The sequence below is a fragment of the Phyllostomus hastatus genome, unplaced genomic scaffold (assembly GCF_019186645.2).
Source record: "Phyllostomus hastatus isolate PE091 unplaced genomic scaffold, TTU_PhHast_1.1 phas_contig_41, whole genome shotgun sequence".
Taxonomy (NCBI): Eukaryota; Metazoa; Chordata; class Mammalia; order Chiroptera; family Phyllostomidae; genus Phyllostomus; species Phyllostomus hastatus.
Window position 1 is genome coordinate 7,330,066 of NW_025333876.1, and position 18,507 is coordinate 7,348,572.

At 36.1% G+C, this 18,507-nt stretch overlaps 1 protein-coding gene, 1 non-coding gene and 1 pseudogene across 4 annotated transcripts in view; 1 reads left to right on the forward strand and 2 right to left on the reverse strand.

Annotated features, from left to right (window-relative positions):
• Positions 1-18,507, forward strand: part of CENPJ (centromere protein J) — a 58,744-nt gene that overhangs the window by 12,015 nt on the left and 28,222 nt on the right. For all 3 annotated transcript variants that reach the window (XM_045844819.1, XM_045844818.1, XM_045844820.1), the window contains exons 4-9: positions 47-346; positions 3,909-4,020; positions 5,109-5,211; positions 5,317-6,931; positions 8,634-8,766; positions 12,143-12,308. In XM_045844819.1, the coding sequence (XP_045700775.1) occupies positions 47-346; positions 3,909-4,020; positions 5,109-5,211; positions 5,317-6,931; positions 8,634-8,766; positions 12,143-12,308 (2,429 nt within the window). The remainder of the gene's footprint in view (positions 1-46; positions 347-3,908; positions 4,021-5,108; positions 5,212-5,316; positions 6,932-8,633; positions 8,767-12,142; positions 12,309-18,507) is intronic.
• LOC123822665 lies at positions 15,439-16,284 on the reverse strand (annotated as a pseudogene).
• On the reverse strand, positions 18,324-18,430 carry LOC123822808. The gene has a single exon (XR_006786429.1). It is a non-coding gene; the product is annotated as a U6 spliceosomal RNA (small nuclear RNA).

Consider the following 18,507-nt stretch of genomic DNA (forward strand, 5'->3'; position numbering starts at 1 on the left):
AAATGTTACAGAAAGACATCAGTTTGTTGATTTTCTTAATTACGAGGTTTAACTCTGCTGCCTGATGATCAGAGCCAGAAGTACAGATCTCCAGGAGGTTCAACCACAGAAGAGAAACCCAGATTCTTCTTACCATCATCTCTCTACCAGAATCAAACTCAAGAAAAAACACACACTTCCAACATTTTGTCCAATGAACAAAACAACTTCTGTAGAACTACTCGTCAAGATTTTGTCTTAACTTCAAAGAGTGGTGCTTCTCCCAATTTGTTTTATGCAGCACGGTATGAAGAAGCACTTGTGAAAAAAAATGATTTGAAGGAGGAAAACTATAACCATTCTAAAGGTGAGTTACTTATATTTCTTGTGCTCTTAACCAAGAGTGTTACCAAGTTGTCCTGAGACAAGAGGAGTCCTTTAGGCATTTTTCTCCTGTCCCCTTGTCTTTAATTATGAGGTCCTACATGCTGCACAGTCACTGAACCTGAATTGGATGACGAGTTGGACACAGAATTTGTGACTTTCAAGAATAGTCTCAGTACTCATACTGACTTCACACCTTGCATGGTAGCATGTGGACTTAGAAAGTTCTCTTGTAACTTTTTCTTTGAGAGCTTAGAAATAATGTGAGGTTAATTTAAAATGTGTGTGGTGTCAGGGCACTTGATAGAAAATGTGAAATGTGAGAAGGTTGGTGATGGGATTAATTACCCATAAAAAATCTCCCCTAACCCAGACACTCTGTCTTCACCATACCTCTGTATTACTTGTATCCAGCACATTCCTGCTACAGAAATGGCACTTAGTGTCTGATGGTCTAAACTCATAGATCTCTTGTGTGATGTTTTTCTGCTCCCTACTTCACATTTCATAATTACAGAAAATTGTACAGTAAGTTGTGTTCCTTCTCACTCAACATGGAAAATGCTTATGGTATATTCTATAGTCTTTATAATGATAATTTTAATAATTTCATCATTGTGCTACTTTAGTAATATGTCATGATTTAATGTTCTTTGTGAAGTACTAAGTTGTTTCTAGTATTTTAAATGTTAATTTAATTTCCAATTCTCAAGAACATACTTTTTCGAGTTATACAAAAATGCAAATAATATGAGAGATGTCTATGCTTACTAACTAGAGTAATTCCTAACTTAGAGTAATTCCTGGTATGGAATGGTCAAATGTCTTTTTCTTATTTTTTTAAAATAATACATTGCCTAACCTTTTATTTTTGAAAACTTCAAACATCCATGAAACTTGAAAGACCACTACAGTAATTACCAGCATACCACCACCTAGATTTAACAGTTAATATTTTACCATATTTACTTTGTGTTTATTTGTGTGTGTATATTATATATGTGTGTGTGTATATATACACACACAATACATGGTTTGCTGAGTCATTTCATTGCAGCTATATGCAGACATTATGTTATATCATTTTATATATTTCAGCATTTTATTGTCCTGAAAATTAGGACGTTCTTTGTATAACCACAGTATTATTATTATACCTAGGGACATTAACAGTAATTCTTTAATATTCAGATCCATCTTAGAATTACCCTATTATCCCCAGATCCCTTTTAAAAGGTTTTTATTTTAGATTTTTAAAAAAACCAGAATCCAATCATGTATTACATTCAGTTGTTTAAATCTTTAGTCTTTTTAATTTAGGGAAGCTCACATTTTTCATAACATTAATGTTTTGAAGAATGTTGTTTTTTTATTTTTATTTTTAAATTTTGAAAAAGATTTTATTTATTTATTGTTAGACAGAGGGGAAGGGAAGGAGAAGGGGGGAGAAACATCAATGTGTGGTTGCTTCTTGTGCTCCCCCTACTGGGGACCTGGCCTGCAACCCAGGCATGTGCCCTGTCTGGGAATCAAACCCGTGACCCTTTGGTTCATAGGCCTAGACTCAATGCACTGAGCTACACCAGCCAGGGCTCTCCTATCTATTTTGTGCCTACCAGTTATGCTTCTTATTCCCTGTACTTTTCCCCCATTCTTCTCCTTCTCTCTTCTTGCTACTAACCCTCCATGTGATCTCCATTTCTATGATTCTGTTCCTTTCTAGTTGTTTGCTTAGTTTGTTTTTGTTTTGTTTTGTTTTTTCTAATTCTGTTGATAGTTGTGAGTTTGTTGTCATTTTACTGTTCATATTTTTGATCTTCTTTTTCTTAGGTAAGTCCCTTAACATTTCATACAATTAGGACTTGATGACGATAAAGCCCTTTAACTTGACCTTATCTGGGAGCACTTTATCTGCCCTTGCATTCTAAATGATAGCTTTGCTGGATAGAGTTATCTAGGTTGTAGGTCCTTGCTTTTCATCTCTTTGCATACTTCTTGCCAGTCCCTGGCCTTCAAGGTTTATTTTGAGAAATCAGCTAATAGTCTTATGGGAACTCCTTTGTAGACAATGTTCTTTTCTCTTAATGCTTTGAAGATCTTCTTTTTATCTTTAACCTTTGTCACTTTAATTACGATGTGTCTTAGTGTTTTCCTCCTTGGATCCAACTTCTGTGGGACTCTCTGTGCTTCCTGGACTCATATGTCTATTTCCTTTGCCAGATTGGGGAAGTTTCATTATTTTTTCAAATAAGTTTTCAATTTCTTGCTCTCCTCTTCTTCTGGCACCCCTATGATTTGCATATTGGAACATTTAAAGTTGTTCCAGAGGTTCCTAAGCCTCTCCTCATTTTTTGAATTCTTATTTCCTTATTCTGTTGCAGTTGAATGTTTATTTCTTCTTTTTTGTTCCAAATTGTTTATTTGAGTCCCGGTTTCCTTCTGTTCACTGTTGGTTCCCTGTATATTTTTCTTTATTTCTTTTTGTATAATTTTCCCTTCTTCCTTTATTTTGTGGCTATACCCAGTTGTTTCTCTGAACATCCTTGTTACCAATGCTTTGAACTCTGCGCCTGATAGGTCCTTATCACTTATTTCTTTTTCTGGAGTTTTGATCTGCTCTTTTATTTGGACCATAGGTCTTTGTCTCTTTAATTTGGCAGGCTCCCTGTGTTTCTGTGTATTAGGTGGAGCTACTTTGACTCCCCATGTGGGTGCACTCGTAATGTTCCAAGGGGCCGAGCCTTACGTATTTGCCAGGGCGGTGCAACCAGCTTCACTACTTTGTGGCACTGTATGTGGGGGAGAGGTCAGAAAACACTGCTGCTTGCTCATCCCATGCCCCCTTTTCAGTCACTGCCCTGGTACCGATTTCCAGTTGGGTGGGTTTGTATATGTTCTAGGACCCTGTGGATACTTTAAAATGACTCTTCTGAGCATTGGAAGTTTCTTCTACCACCCCTAGCTCCACTGGTTTTTATGGGCAGAGGTTATGAGGCTTTATTTTCCCTCTCGCTGGAACCCTGGGCTGCATTGTGTGACCTGGGGCTGGGATCACTGGCTCCCCAGTTGTCACTCCTCGTTTTTATCTGCCGCACATGAATGTGGGACTGCCCTATCTGCAAGCCACAGCCACTGCTGCTGCCTTGCCACTCCACACCACGCCCCCTCTGCCTGTCCTACCTGTCTGGATGAATGTTTCTTTAAATCCTTGGTTGTCAGACTTCCGTACAGTTTGATTTTCTGGCAATGTTGGTTGTTTTTTTGCTTTTAGATTGGTTGTTATCCTTCTTATGGTTGTATGAGGAGGTGAAGCCAGTCTACCTATACTTCCATCTCAGCCAGAAGTTCTGAAGAATGTTGTGTTTTAATTAGGGTTTTGTAGTTTTTCTTTGTCATAGTAAAGAAATCCTTGAGAGCTGTGAAATCTTTGGCATGTCTTACTTTTAACTAGTATTTTTTTAGCTTACTAACTTGTAAAATTATCAAGTTTTAAGACTTTAACTTGATTTTTTTTTGAACTAAATTGTTCTTAATTTTTGTTCTAGATGAAGGTGTTTTACCATGTTGGGAGAAAATGACAGATCAGATTCAGGAAGAGAATGATGTGAACCTAAAAAAATTTGCTGATTCCTCAGAAATGGTTAATGTTGAAGAAAGGTACCATCCATGTTACAAGGAATAAGAAATGTGATAACTTTTAATATGATAGGCAGCCATTATTATTGAGCACTTTCTTTGAAAGATACATACTCTTTTTGTTTTTGCTTGAAGATGCTTTTATGTTTAAGGCTCAAGATACAACTTAACACATACAGTCAGCAACATAAGGAATTTGGGAAGATGTATCAGTTTAAGTGGCTTTGACATTGCATTGGAAAAACTGAGCAAAGTTTTTTTTACCTAATAGTAATATATGGGTAAAATTAATCTTCTCTCAAATAGTTAGGTGAATCTTATTTTGGAGAAGAGAAAATAAATTATATATTAGAGTCTCACATTTGGTGTCACTTATAAATTCAAATTTTGTAAGTCTGGTTATAGAATTTAAAAATGTTATGACAAAGCCCTAGCTAGGTGGCTCAATTAGTTGGAACATCGTTTCATACACTGAAAGTTAAGGGTTCGATCCCCAGTGAGGGCATGTGCCTAGGCTGTGGTTTTGATCCCTGATTGGGGTGCATATGGGAGGTAGCCTATCAATGTTTCTCTTCCTCTCTCCCTCCCTTCCTTCTCCCTCTCTAAAATCAATAAGCCTGTCCTTGAGTGAGGATTAAAAAAACAATAATAATAAATGGAATTTTGTGACAAATATAATATACTAATATTGAAGTTGTTTATTATTTTCTTAAATACCTGAAATATTTTAATATATGTTATTAATGGGCAAATGACTTTTTTGATTGTTGCTCTATTTACATTGTTAAGAATCTTTTAAATTAAAGAGTGTATATAATGAACTATTTTTGAAATATGTTTTAAATTTACATAATGAACACATTACTTTAAAAATTAATCTAAAGTTGACAGATGGACTTCAGAAGAGTTTTTTTTCAAATCATGTAGAGTGCTGTATATATCTATTTTGGGAGATGGAGTGAGATTGTAGCTTTCATTAAATTTTTAAAGGGGCGGTCTGTCACTTTGGAAAAGGTTAGTTGTTAGTATAGTCAGCAGTGTATATCAGGCAGACTGTAAAATATTCACATCATGATTTGCATGTTACATAACTTTATTTTTATTATCAGGCCTATTAAAGCTGCTATTAGAGAAAGAAAACAGACATTTGAAGACTACTTGGAAGAACAAATTCAGCTGGAAGAACAAGAATTGAAACAGAAACAGCTAAGGGTTAGCATCACCACCATTGGATTAAATTATCTAAGATGGTAGAGATTTGTCTATAATTTGCTTTAAACATACCAGCATTAATTCAAATATTGTTCTTTATTATAGGAAGCAGAAGAATCATTGCTAGTCAAACCAAAACAACCATTCTTAAAACGCGGAGAAGGTTTAGCTAGATTCACTAACGCTAAATCTAAGTTTCAGAAAGGGAGGGGCAGTAAACTAATGAGTAATCAGAGCATTTCAGAGGACCAACCTGTGTTTAAAATAGACAGACAACAATTCCAGCGGAAAACTGCTCTTATTAATAAAGAACTATGTACAGAGAACCCTCATCCTAAAAAGAACAAAGCTAGAACGAAGAGTGGTTATGCCACACTCAGTGAGAAGCCAGAAGTGCTTAAGGGTAATAATGTGAAAGGTTTCTTTCCATCAAGATTGAAAATACTGGCAGGGAAGAAATGTGGGAAATTTAGAGAGCAGTTCAAGTTAGAAGAAAAGGTAGAATCTAATAATAAAGAAAATGTTCCTGAGTGTACAAAACCTTATGATATTGGTTGCGAAGTCTGGAGTAACACACAAGATAAAGACATACTTCCCCTCTCTACAGGGCTGGAAGGCTGCATGGCTTTAAAAAGCCCAATAACTGAGAGCTTGAGAGAGTCAGGATCTTCTCTTGACATTTCTATTCAGAAAAAGTTAGAGAATTGGGAGCAAGAAAAGGAAAAGGAAAATTTGGAATTAGATGAGTTTTTGTTTTTAGAACAAGCTGCTGATGAAATATCATTTTCCAGCAATTCCTCATTTGTACTGAAGATCTTAGAGAGGGACCAACAGATTTGTAAAAGTCACAGGCTGTCTTCTACCCCTGTCAAAACTGTGCAGCAGCAAAAGATGATAACACTGGGGCCCATTAGTCAGTGTAACCAAAATGAGCATCCAGACCATAACAAACATGAAAATGAGGGTGAGGGTGAGGTTGCACCCAGACAACTTAATTCACTGTCCTCACCTGATGGATTGGGGGGACCGTCTGGTAAAGTCAGTGAAAAAGTGTTCCAAATGAACACTTCTGAAAATCAAAGGAGGTTGAAAGCAAGCAATAATGTAATGAACAGTGACAGTAGCACTGACTCTGAGGAGCAACTGGGTGTTACCATAAAGTCATCAACTGAGGGTAACAAAAGGGGTTTGAGCAGCAGAGAAGATAGTCCACAAGTTTGTGATGGTAAAGGACCTTTAAGGAATATTGGGACTCAAGAAGAGAGTAAAAGGAGAGATGTGGATTTAGATTTGTCCGATAAAGATTGTAGTAGTGATGAGTCTGTCATAACAGAAAGCTTGAAAAATAAAAGTTCTGAGTCCTTGAGTAGGCCCTCATCTCTAAGCATGAGTAAATTTGACTTTGATGATGAAAGAACTTGGACCGATCTTGAAGAGAATTCATTTAAATGTGATGTTACCCATGGGAATGAAGCCATTTATGGAACTCCCCAGACCTACCCTAATATGAGTGATATATGTATACTAGACAAAATAATAAAAAGGAGGGTTGCACCAGTGAAGAAGGAAGACTTGAGCCAATCCAGCAGAGGTACAAGTCCTCCTCCTACATCGGATCTGATGATGAAATTCTTCCCTTCTTTGAAACCAAAACCAAAACCAAAATCAGATTCACACTTGGGAAATGAACCCAAGTTAAACATTCAAGACCAACCCGCTGGTAAGTCAGAGCATCATAAAATGTATAGTAGATTGTTATAAATTTAACATTTATTTTATCTATTGTCAGAATGCTTAAAATACTAACTTTTCTGGTTGCTATGTTAAAATTTGATTTGTTTTGTGGGTCTAAATAATGTAATAGTAGTATAAGAGGTTCGGATGAATTGTGATTTCAGGTTTTTCAAATTTAAGCCTGTCTTATTCTTAAGGCTGTAAAAGTAATTGCTTTATTATTAAATGAGATAACATTTAAATTTCTTTTACAACCAGGGAGGGAGTACCCAATTTATGGTTTGTGTTACTGTGGAGGAAACTTTGTGCCTACTTTTTTTTGAGGACTGTATTTTTACTTTTTTTTTCACTGCCTCATGCATTAACTTGTTAAATTTGACCAAGAAGAAATACAGTATAATCCAAGTTTCTTTCTTCCCTCAGACCTGGGCTCCTAGTCCCCTTTCCTAGAGGCACCAGCATTCCCATTTCATTTGTATATGCTAAATACATTCCATGCACATGAAAGCATATGTCTGAGTGTAATTTCCTTTCTATACAAATGAAAACATGCCTTTTATATAACATTCTACATCTTGCTTATATATTTTGAAGGTTGCTTTAATACAGACATCTTCCTTGTTCCATTTAATGGCTGTATAGTATTCAGATGATGCGATAGACGTTTTAAACCTATATTGAAAAACCCTTCTATATCATGGCATACTATAAACTCTCAATGCCTTGCAAAGCTTTAAAATATTAATTATAGCAAGCTATTTAAAAAGTACTCTGAATTTAAAAGTAGTGCTTTTGCAGAAAGTTTGGAAGTTTAAAAAGTATAGAAGTGAGAATGTTTATAACTGAATTAGCCAGAGGTAACTATGATATTTATTGTTTTGGGATATTTTCTTTCAGTCATTTTTCCTATGTATTTTAAATATCATAGCAACATATGTTATAACTTGCCTCATCCTTTTTAACTGGTATATAACATGTGTTGGCCATATCATTAAACACTGTGTACTTTAAAATGGTTGCATGACATTATATGAATGTAGTGTAATTTTATTCAGTAATTTTCTTAGTGTTCAACAGATGTTTTTTTACTAATATAAATACACTGCAATGCATATTTTTGTGCAAAACTGTAAGATTTTATGAGTTTTTTCTTTAACTAGATTTTTAGAAGTAGGGTCAAAGTAAATATGTGTATATTAGTTTTGGGATATAAATCAGGTTTAGTTTCCAAAGGGTAGTTAAAAGACAGGAGTGTTAGATATTTTACTCTCTTAAATAGCAATTTGATACTGAAAAAAAGCCTTAATTTGTATTTCTTTGATTAGCAAGGGGTAAGTTTTGCTTTTTGGTGCTTTAGATATCTTGTGACTTACTTACTCATATTCTTAAGCTATTTTTATATCCTGGCCTTTAAAAAGTTTATTTGAATGATTTTTTTATGTATAATGTTAATTAATTGTCAGATTGAAACTCTTTTGAGGTAGAATAATTTGACTCTTAAATTTAGACTGGTTTCATCTGGAAAGCTAGGACAGTAAAATTATTCCAAAATTTAGTTATTAGAAACACCCTAATGCATTTTAATGGGGTTATTTACCATATTTTTGGCTCTTAGTGTTAATAGCTAGCTAGTGTTTTTGCTGCTGAAGGCCTCTTGTGAAGTTCAATATTTATGGCCTGTTTTATAGGTGACAATGCTCGGTCTCAAGTTTTGAGAGAGAAAGTTATTGAGTTGGAAATGGAAATAGAAAAATTTAAAGCTGAGAATACATCTTTAGCTAAACTTCACATTGAACGAGAAAGTGCCTTGGAAAAACTCAGGTAAGTTTGTGTCAGTAAGTTGGAACAAAATATACAGTGGTTCAGTTAGTATCTTTAAGATCATGTCTAGAATACTGGAAATAATTTTTGTCAATCCAATAACGTAAGTGGAAATGAAATCTGTACCACATATGAATTTTTAAACTAAATACAATGACCCATTGTGGTCAAAGCTTTGTTAAAAGGGGAATTCTCTTGGTGATGGGATTACAAATTGAAATTTGAAAGGCAGTTTGGGGTTATGAATTCAAGCTACATTGGCCAGTGTATTAATTTTTTAGGGCTGCTTTAACAAAGTACATATTAACTGGATGGCTTAAAACATCAGGAAATTATTTTCTCATGATTCTGGAGGCTTAGAAGTTTAAAGTCAAGCTGTCAGCAGAGCCATGCCTTTTTTCCTATCTTCTAGTGGTTGCTGACACCCTTAGCATTCCTTGGCTTGCAGCTGGACATTTGGGTTTTGGTTATTGTGAATAATGCTATTATCATTGGTGTACAAATATCTGTTCACTGTTCTGTTTTTATATTTCTTTTGGATACTTGTATTTTTCGGACCATAAGACACACCTAGGTTTTAGAGGAGGAAAATAGGAAAAAAATTTTTGAAGCAAAAAATGTGGTAAAATATTTAATAACATAAATAACATAATATTTCACTGATGTAAATCTAAACAGAACTCAGCAGCAGTATTAACAACCATTATTCCTCCCAAATTGGGGCAGGGGCAGGGTGTGTCTTATAGTCTGAAAAATACATTATGTACCCAGGGTAGAATTGCTGGATCATATGTTGAACCAACCTTACATTAAGAGATGCATCCCACTTGGTTATTCTGTGTAATCCTTTTAATGTGCTCTTAAATTTGGTTTACTAATTCACTGAGGATTTTTACATCTATTATTCATCAGGGGTATTGTCTTGTAGTTTTCTTGTGGTGTCTTTGGGTTTGGTAGTATTGATGCTAGTCTCATAAAATGAGTTTGGAAGTGTTCCCTTTTCCTTTTTGGAAAGAGTTTAAGAATTGGTATTAATTCTTTGAATGTTTGGTAGAATTTACCTGTGAAACCATCTCGTCCTGGACTTTTCCTTGTTGGAAGATTTTTAGTGATTCAATCAATTGTTATTGGTCTGTTCAGGCTTTCTATTTCTTCTAGATTTAGTTTTGGTAAGTTGTATGTTTTTAGAAATCAATCCATTTCTTCTAGGTTATCCAATTTTTTTTGGTTATAATTGTGGATAATATGACCTTTTTGGTATCTGAGGCATCTGTTGTAATGTCATCTCTTTCATTTATGATACTTATTTGAGTATCTCTCCTTTTTTGGGGGGGAGTCTAGCTAAAGTTTTGTTGAGTTTGTGTGCTGTTTTTCTCCTCCTGAGACTGGTGCAATGTGATATTGGTTTATTTCTTGTTGTTCCATAAATCCTGGAGGCTTTCTTCATTCTTTTTTATCCTTTGACTATAATTTTAAGTTATCTGTCTTCTAGTTCACAGATTCTTACTTCTGCTGGAGTGTGTTTGTTGTTGAAGGTTTCTGTTGCATTCTTTTCTTTTTTTTTGACTTCATCCGTTGTTTTCTCAGCTTGAGACTTTTTGTTGGGTTCTTTTTTATGATTTTTCTTTGTTGAACTTCTCATTTTGTTTCATGTATTGTTTTGTTGATTTTGTTGGGTTTTTCATCTATGTTCTGTTGTACCTTGCTGAGCTTCTTTAAAACATGTATTTTGAATTCTTTGTCAGGCAATTTGTAGATCTGTTTCTTTGGGATCAGTTACTGGAGCTTTATTAGTTTCTTTTGGTGGTGTCATGTTTGCCTGATTCTTCATGATCTGTGCAGCCTTGTGATAACCTCTTCCTGCTTTTATAGATTGGTTTTGGCAGGTCTTTACCTTCTCCTGCTAGGTCCTTGATCCAGGATCCAGTTGTATCTCCAGGATCCTAGTTGAATGGGATTCTAGCTAGGTCATATGGCTGCTTCTGGGTCCACAGTGGGGTCTATGGTTGGCAGGCCTGTTACTAGGGGTGCAGGTGGACATGGACTAGACCCCTGGTTGGACAGGACTGCTTTTGGGTCCATGGTCAAGCAGGGCTGGAGGTAGGTCATAGGTCATGGGGCTACTTCTGGGCCCACTGTTGCCATCTGCAGGCAGGGGGATCAGTTACCATGGGTAAGGATAAGTGTGACCTCTGCCATTTCCTGGTTACCTTCCTGCTGGGTGCCTAGGTGAGCAGGACTCTCTCCAGTACCACAGTATAGCAGGCTGGAGCCAGGCCACAGGGCTGTTTCAGTATCTGTAGTTGGGACTGAGGTCTGTGGGCCTCTTACCAGGGGCATAGATAGGTGTGTCTCTTCCCGAGTTCTCTGGTGGATGGAGCTGGGGCTGAGTCCTTAGGGGAGCTAGGCTGTTTTCATTCTGCAGCCAGGACCATGTTTAGTAAGTCAGCCACTGGGGCACGGGCCTCCCTTCTCTAAGTGTCCTTGATATCATGACTTCACCAGAGTTTCCAGACCTCCTACTTGGATCCTAGAGCTTCCCCAAAAGCACTTATGTTCTTAGATGGCTGTTGGATTGTTGTTTATGTAGGGGGATGTAAGCCAGGGACCTCCTGTTCCATCACTTGCTGATGTCACTCTCCCTGTATTCTTAACACAGCATGAAGAATGAGCCTGGGTTATGATAGTCCCTTTGATCAGCACTCTCCTCAGCTAGATACCAAAGTCCTCAAGTGGTGCATAAGACCCAGTTAATGTAGTCTTCGGGTTTTTTCCCTACTTCTGACTCTATCTTACAATTTTAGACACACTGGCTGCCTGGTGTTTCTTTGAACACATCAGGCATATTCCTTCCTCATGGTTTTTGTGTGTGGTGTTCCTTCTGCCTGAACTGTTTTGTCCAAATATCCTCATGGCTATTCTCTCATTTTCTTCAGGTTTTACTTCAAATATTGTCTCAGTGCGGTGACCCCATTATAATTTTAATCCCCTATCCTGATATTCTCTAACCTGATTCCTTGCTTATGTTCTTCCTTAATACTTACAATGCTCCATATATTTGCTTATTTATTCTATTATTGCCTCTCTCTCCCATTATATGTAAGAAGCTTCATGTGAGTAAGGATGCGTAGCTGTGTACTGCTTAATGTATAGCAGGTGCTGTCAGTGGATGCTTGTTGAAGGGGTGCTTTATTGAGTTAATTGACTGCTATTTCAATGTTTTAGATTGAGGATGGATTATCTAAGACTAGAAGCTCCTCATTTCTAGGCTGTCACTGGTGTTACATTTTGGTGCCACATGTGGATTATTATATTGAGATGGTATTCTTAGATTATTGAAATAATCCCCTTAGATAATATGGTTTGGTCATTTTAGGAAAGATATTGCAGACTTTGAACAACAGAAGGCAAAAGAATTGGTTCGAATAAAAGAATTTAAAAAGGAAGAAATGAGGAAGCTACAAAATAAACGCAAAGTTTTTGAAATGTATACCACAGCTGCAAGAACTTTTCCAGATAAAAAGGAGCGTGAAGAAATACAGGTATACTGATACTTATATACTCATATAAGTTAGTGAAGAAGACAGTCCTATAAGAATTTTAGTTATTTAATGTATCAAAGAGACATTGGTATCAATTTATTAATCATGCATTGGCTCAACAAGTTATCTGTCTGAGACACTGCATTAGGAACATCTTTGTAGTCTGGTTTTTAGAGAGTAAAATATTTATTGTCTTACTAAAGGCTTTCAAAAAAAAGAAAACTATGATAATGACATGAATGAATTAATAAGCCAGGAGTTGGAAGTTCACTGGTGTAGTGTTGTATTAATTTGTGTAACCTACCACAGAACAAGTACTGTTAGTTTTGTTCATTTACAAATGTTTAAGGCTTATTATATACTACATAAGTGTTTAATTCTAAAACTTACACACTGATAGGCCAAATTATCAGACCTGTTAATTTCAAAGTTAGAAATGGATATGATCAGAGGAATGTAGTACCGTATTTTTAGGACTATAAAGTGCACCTAGGTTTTAGAGGAGGAAAATAGTAAAAAAATTTTTGAAGCAAAAAATGTAAAATACTGAATAACGTAAATAACATAATATTGCACCAATGTAAATGTAAACTACATTTACTAGCGAGGTAAGCTATATTTGGACTATAAGACTCGCCCCCTTCCAAATGGAAGGGAAAGGGGGATGCATCTTATAATTTGAAAAATACGGTACTTAAAAAAGAACTAATGCATTTCTAGCTAAACTATAGAAAAAATATAGGTGAATATATTCATGACTTTGGCATATGCAAAGATTTCCAAAGAACTAAGTATAAAAGAAAAAAGTGGATATATTGGAATTCATCCGAAGAAAATACTTCAGTTTACCAAGAGAAAAATTTTAAATGGCTATCCCTTGTTTATAGCATAAAATGCAAACTCATCTTCCAATTCCATATTTTAAATACCAGTATTTCTGAGTCCCATCCTTTGCTTTCTTCCTTTCTGTAGTACACCATCTTTGAACAATCTCATCTGCACACCTGTAGCTTAAGTTATCACATGCCATTTTGATGAGAGTCTTTAACTCTTATTTTTACTTTTGTGGGGAGAAACATGTGCTATGTTTTGGTTAATGCTTGGTTTATTAAATCTTTTAGACTTTAACAATCTATTAATTTTTTTCCCCAAAAAAAGGCTGTGCAGTGCAGTCTCTCGCTCTCACCCTTGTTCCAGCACCCAGTTTTCTCCCCTTTTTGAGATAACCAGTGTTACAAATCTTGTAATTCTAAGCAAGTGCATATATATACACACAAACACATACAATTGTGTGTGCAGTTGTGATAAAAAGTTAAATTAACATAAAGAGCATCCTCATTCTTTATTTTACCACTGAGTTCTATTCAATGGTAAATTGAATAGATATATGGATGTGCCATAATTTACTTAACTAAACATTTATGTTGTTTCTGTTCTTTTTCTATCAAGAGTGCTGTCCTGAATAATCTTGTACACACATCAGTTCACAATCATTCTTCTACTTAGTTATTTTACATGGGGTTATTGAATACCTGTGATGTAGCAGGCATGTGCTGGGAATACAGGTGTAAACAGAATGAATTCATCCATGTCCCCATGTAGCTTACACACTCAAGTATATCTGTAGGATAAATTCCTGGAAGTAAAATTTCTAGGTTAAAAGGGGGTGGTATTTACATTCGTAGATATTATAAGATTTATCCCTTCATAAATATTGTTTCAATTTTTAATTCTACTAGCAGTTATTAGAATGTTTTTGCTCTTCGCCTGCTAGGTAAAAGATTAAAAGTTGATATTAAACTTACTTGAATTTCTTTTTAAAATCTATACTCTAGATTATAGATTATTGTTATAATCCATAATACAAATTGAGCATGACTTTTTGTGAAGACTTCAAATACTTTAAATAGTAGTTAAAATCAAATTCCGCTGTCAGATAATTTTTCACTAAATTTAAAACTATAACCTGTTCTAAAATATCTGCATAATGGGTTTGTCATTTCATTTTTATTGTTTCTGACTCTCTCAGGAATAGAGCAATACTTGGCTATGTTATGAAAACCTTACAAGACCCAAAAGGAAAAAAAGCCAACCTTCTTTTTTTTTTTTTTTTTTTAAAGACTTTATTTATTTATTTCTAGAGAGGGAAGGGAGGGAGAAAGAGAGAAACATCAATGTGCAGTTGCTGGGGGCCATGGCCTGCAACCCAGGCATGTGCCCTGACTGGGAATCGAACCTTCGGTTTGAAGCCCACGCTCAATCCACTGAGCTACGCCAGCCAGGGCTAAAAGCCAACCTTCTTAAACCACCCAAGATTATAAGATTGACTCCCCTCATCTTCCCTTCTTTGCCATAACTGAGATTTCTTCTTCCATTGTGATTCAAACCATAGTAGAGGAGCTTTCTTATTGTGGTTCTATTTACTTTGATGAGAATAACACATAGATTTTACTTAATTGTAACCTGGTGCCTTTCCCTCAAACAATATATCCTCTTATTCTCCAAGCCAGTTCTTTCCAGTCTGCTAGTCCTTAGCCACATGTGACTATTTAACTTTTGTTAAGTTAATTGAAATTAAACTAAAAATTCAGTTTGCCAGTGACATCAGCCATATTTCAAGTGGTCAGTAGCCATTGTGTGACTGGTAGCTATCATACTGGACAGTGCAGGTCCGACACATCTGTCATTGCAGAAGGTTCTGGATGGTTTTGATGTAGAGGCCTCATATCCTGGAGATTTGGTGAGTTAGCTTTCCTCTTTAAGATGTTAAGATTATTTCATAATTTGCCAACTTTTTCTTGAACCCTCTTTCTACTTTGTTAGTGTTGATTTAAGTATTGGACACTTTTCAAAAGACTTGGTATGTTGTCTGTAGCCATGGATGTTCATTATTTGTTTCTGTTGTTGGTATAGTACCTTCTTTTCCTTAAACTAATGGCTTATTCATAGTTTGCTATTGAATATACTTACCCTTCTTTCTACCTCTACTATGTAAATACATACTTTAAAAACAAGTATACACTTAATTGAAAACTTTATTTATTGATACACTTCCACTTATTTTTTTTTTGGTTTTCATGTTTTTATTGGGGGCACAGTGAAGGTGACCTCCTCTCTGTAGTGGGGCTGTTCACAGTTTCTTCAGCCACTCCAAGCTTGGGCCTTTGGGATCTTGGGGATGGCTGGGCATGTTGGGCTTATTCCCATCATAGGACAGGCACTGGATAGATGTAGGATGTCACTTGATTAATTCTTGTGGCATACTTGCTGTAGGGACTGAAGGGAACAGATTTCTATCGAGGCCCCTGATGGTGATGGACATGACTACCGTTGGCTCCTTCGGCCAGGTGTTCTTGAGGAAGGCAGCAAGTCTCCCACATCTTGGTCTTGGCCCACTTCCACTTAAATCATTAAAAGATTAATTAGAGAGATGGTACAGGTGTACACAGTGATAATGTGGGTTCAGTTTTAGACCACCTCAACAAAGCAAGTCCCATGAATATTTTGGTCTTCCATCTCATATAAAAATTATGTTTACACTATACTGTAGTCTCTTTAAGTGTGCAATAGCATCGTGTCTAAAAGAACAAAATGCATACCTTATAGAATATACTTTATTGCTAAAAAATGCCAACCAGCCTTCAGTGAGTCATTATCTTTTTGCTAGTGGAGGGTCTTGCCTCGATGTTGATGGCTGCTGACTGCTCAGGGTGGTGGTTGCTGAAGGCTGGGTGGCTGTGGCAATTTCTTAAAATGAGATAACAGTAAAGTTGCTGCATGAATTGACTCTTCCTTTCATGAATGATTTCTCTGTAGTATGTGATGGTTTGGTAGCATTTTACCAACAGTAGAACTTTCAATGTTAGTGTCAGTTCTCTCAGACCCTGCCACTGCTTTATCCTTTTTTTAGAATGTAATATTCTAAATCCTTTGTTGTCATTTTAACATCTTCACAGCTTCTTTACCAAGATTCCATCTCGAGAAACCACTCTCTTTGCTCATCCATAAGAATCAAATTCTCATCAGTTTAGCATGAGAATACAGCAATTCAGTTACATTTTCAGGTTCCACTTCCTATCCTAGTTCCCTTGCTGTTTGTCACACCTGCTGTTTGTACTTCTTCCACTGAAGTCTAGAACTCCGTAGTCATCCTTGAGGGTTAGAATCAACTTCTTCCAAATTCCTGTTAATGTTAATATGGGGTTGGCTAAAAAGTTTGTTTAGTTTTTTCCATATGATGGCTAGTACTGGTTAGTTGTCTTTAACTTCATTTGAAACAATTTTGTGAGATTGTGTTGTGACAGCTGTCATGTTGACGTGTGTTTAAAAAATTATCAAAATTGGTGAATTTTTGTGCAGCTATTTCAGTGTTAAAGATGGAAGAAAATATGCAACATTTTCTGCATATTAAGTTTTATAATTTGAAGAAAGGTAAAAATACAACTGAAATGCAGAAAAGATTTGTGCAGTACATGGAGAAGGTACAGTGACTGATCAAACATGTTAAAAGTGGTTTGTGAAGTTTCTTGGTACTATTGACATTTTAGCCAAACAGTTCTTTGGTATGGAAAGTCTTATGCATTGGAAGATGTTTAGCAGCACTGCTGGCCTCTACCCACTAGAAGTCAATAGTGGGAGATAGCTGACATACTCAAAATATCCATATCAATAAAGTTATTGCTGAAAATGAAAAATGTGTCCCTTATTTTATGGAAAAAAACTAAATGGACTTTTTGGCCAACCCAATATTTTGACCTCTTCCCATGAATCATGAATGTTTTTGATGGCATTGAGAAAGGTGAATCCTTTCCAGAGGTTTTCAATTTAGTTTACCCACATCTATCAGAGAAATCATTGCCTATGGCAGCTATAATCTTATAAAATGTATTTCTTAATTAGTATGACTTTAAAGTCAAAATTATTTTTGATCCATGGGCTACAGAATGGATGTTGTGTTAGCAGGCATGAAAACAACATTAATCTCTTGGTACATCTCCATCAGAGCTCTTGAGTGATCAGATGCATTATCAGTAAGCAGTAATAGGAACCCTTTTTCCTGAGCAGGTCCCAGCAGTATGCTTAAAATATTTAGTAAACAATACTGTTAACTATGTGCTGTCATCCAGGCTTTGTTTATAGAGCACAGGCAGAGTAGATTTAGCATAATTCTTAAGGGCCCTACGGTTATAAGAATGCTAAGTAAGCACTGGCTTCAACTTAAACTCGCCCACTGCATTAGCTCTTAACAAGAGAGTCAGCCTGTCCTTAGAAGTTTTTGAAGCCAGGCGTTGATTTCTCTCTAGCTATGAAGGCCCTAGATGGCATCTCCTTCCAATATAAGGCTGTTTCATCTACACTGAAAATCTGTTGTTGATATAGCCACCTTCATAAATCATCTTGGCTAGATCTTCTGGATTACTTGGTGCTTCACCTTGCACTTTTATGTTATGGAAAATGCTTGTTTCCTAAAACCTTATGAATCAACCTCTGCTGGCTTCATACTTTGCTTTTGCAGCCTACTCACCTCTCTTAGTCTTTTATAGAATTGAAGAGAGGACCTTGCTCTTTATGCTTTGGCTTAAGGGAATTTTGTGGCTGGTTTGATCTTCTGTCCAGGCTACTGTAATTTTTTCATGTCAGCAGTAAGGCTGTTTTACTTTCTTATCATTCATAATGTTCACTGAAACAGCACTTTGTTGGCTGTTGTGAGATTTACATGAGCATGGGTAGGATGTCAGGTTGTCTGTGTATGTTAATGAAGCAGTTAGAATTCTCACCGCCTTCAGGCTCATATTTGAGTGGGTTCTCTGGTGGGTGGTAGGGAATGCTTCCAGCTTCTGTCTATAATCCTTTCCTCAGCTTTAGTCACTCCTCTGACTTGCACCTGCATATGCTGTATAGCCAGCTGACTATCTCTCCTTAGTTCTTACATCCATCTTTATTCTCTTTGTACAGTTACAGATTGCTTCTGGACATCTCCAGGAGTTTCTTCACGTATGTCATCTAGTACATCTAAAACAGCTCATTTTCTTCACGAATTTGCGTGTCATCCTTGTGCAGGGGCCATGCTAATCTTCTCTGTATTGTTCCAATTTTAGTATATGTGCTGCCGAAGCGAGCACACAACTCATTTTCTTAAAACCTGTTTTTTATAAATTCCCTATAGAATCAGTTTTCAAGGCTGGTAGTTTTGACTTTG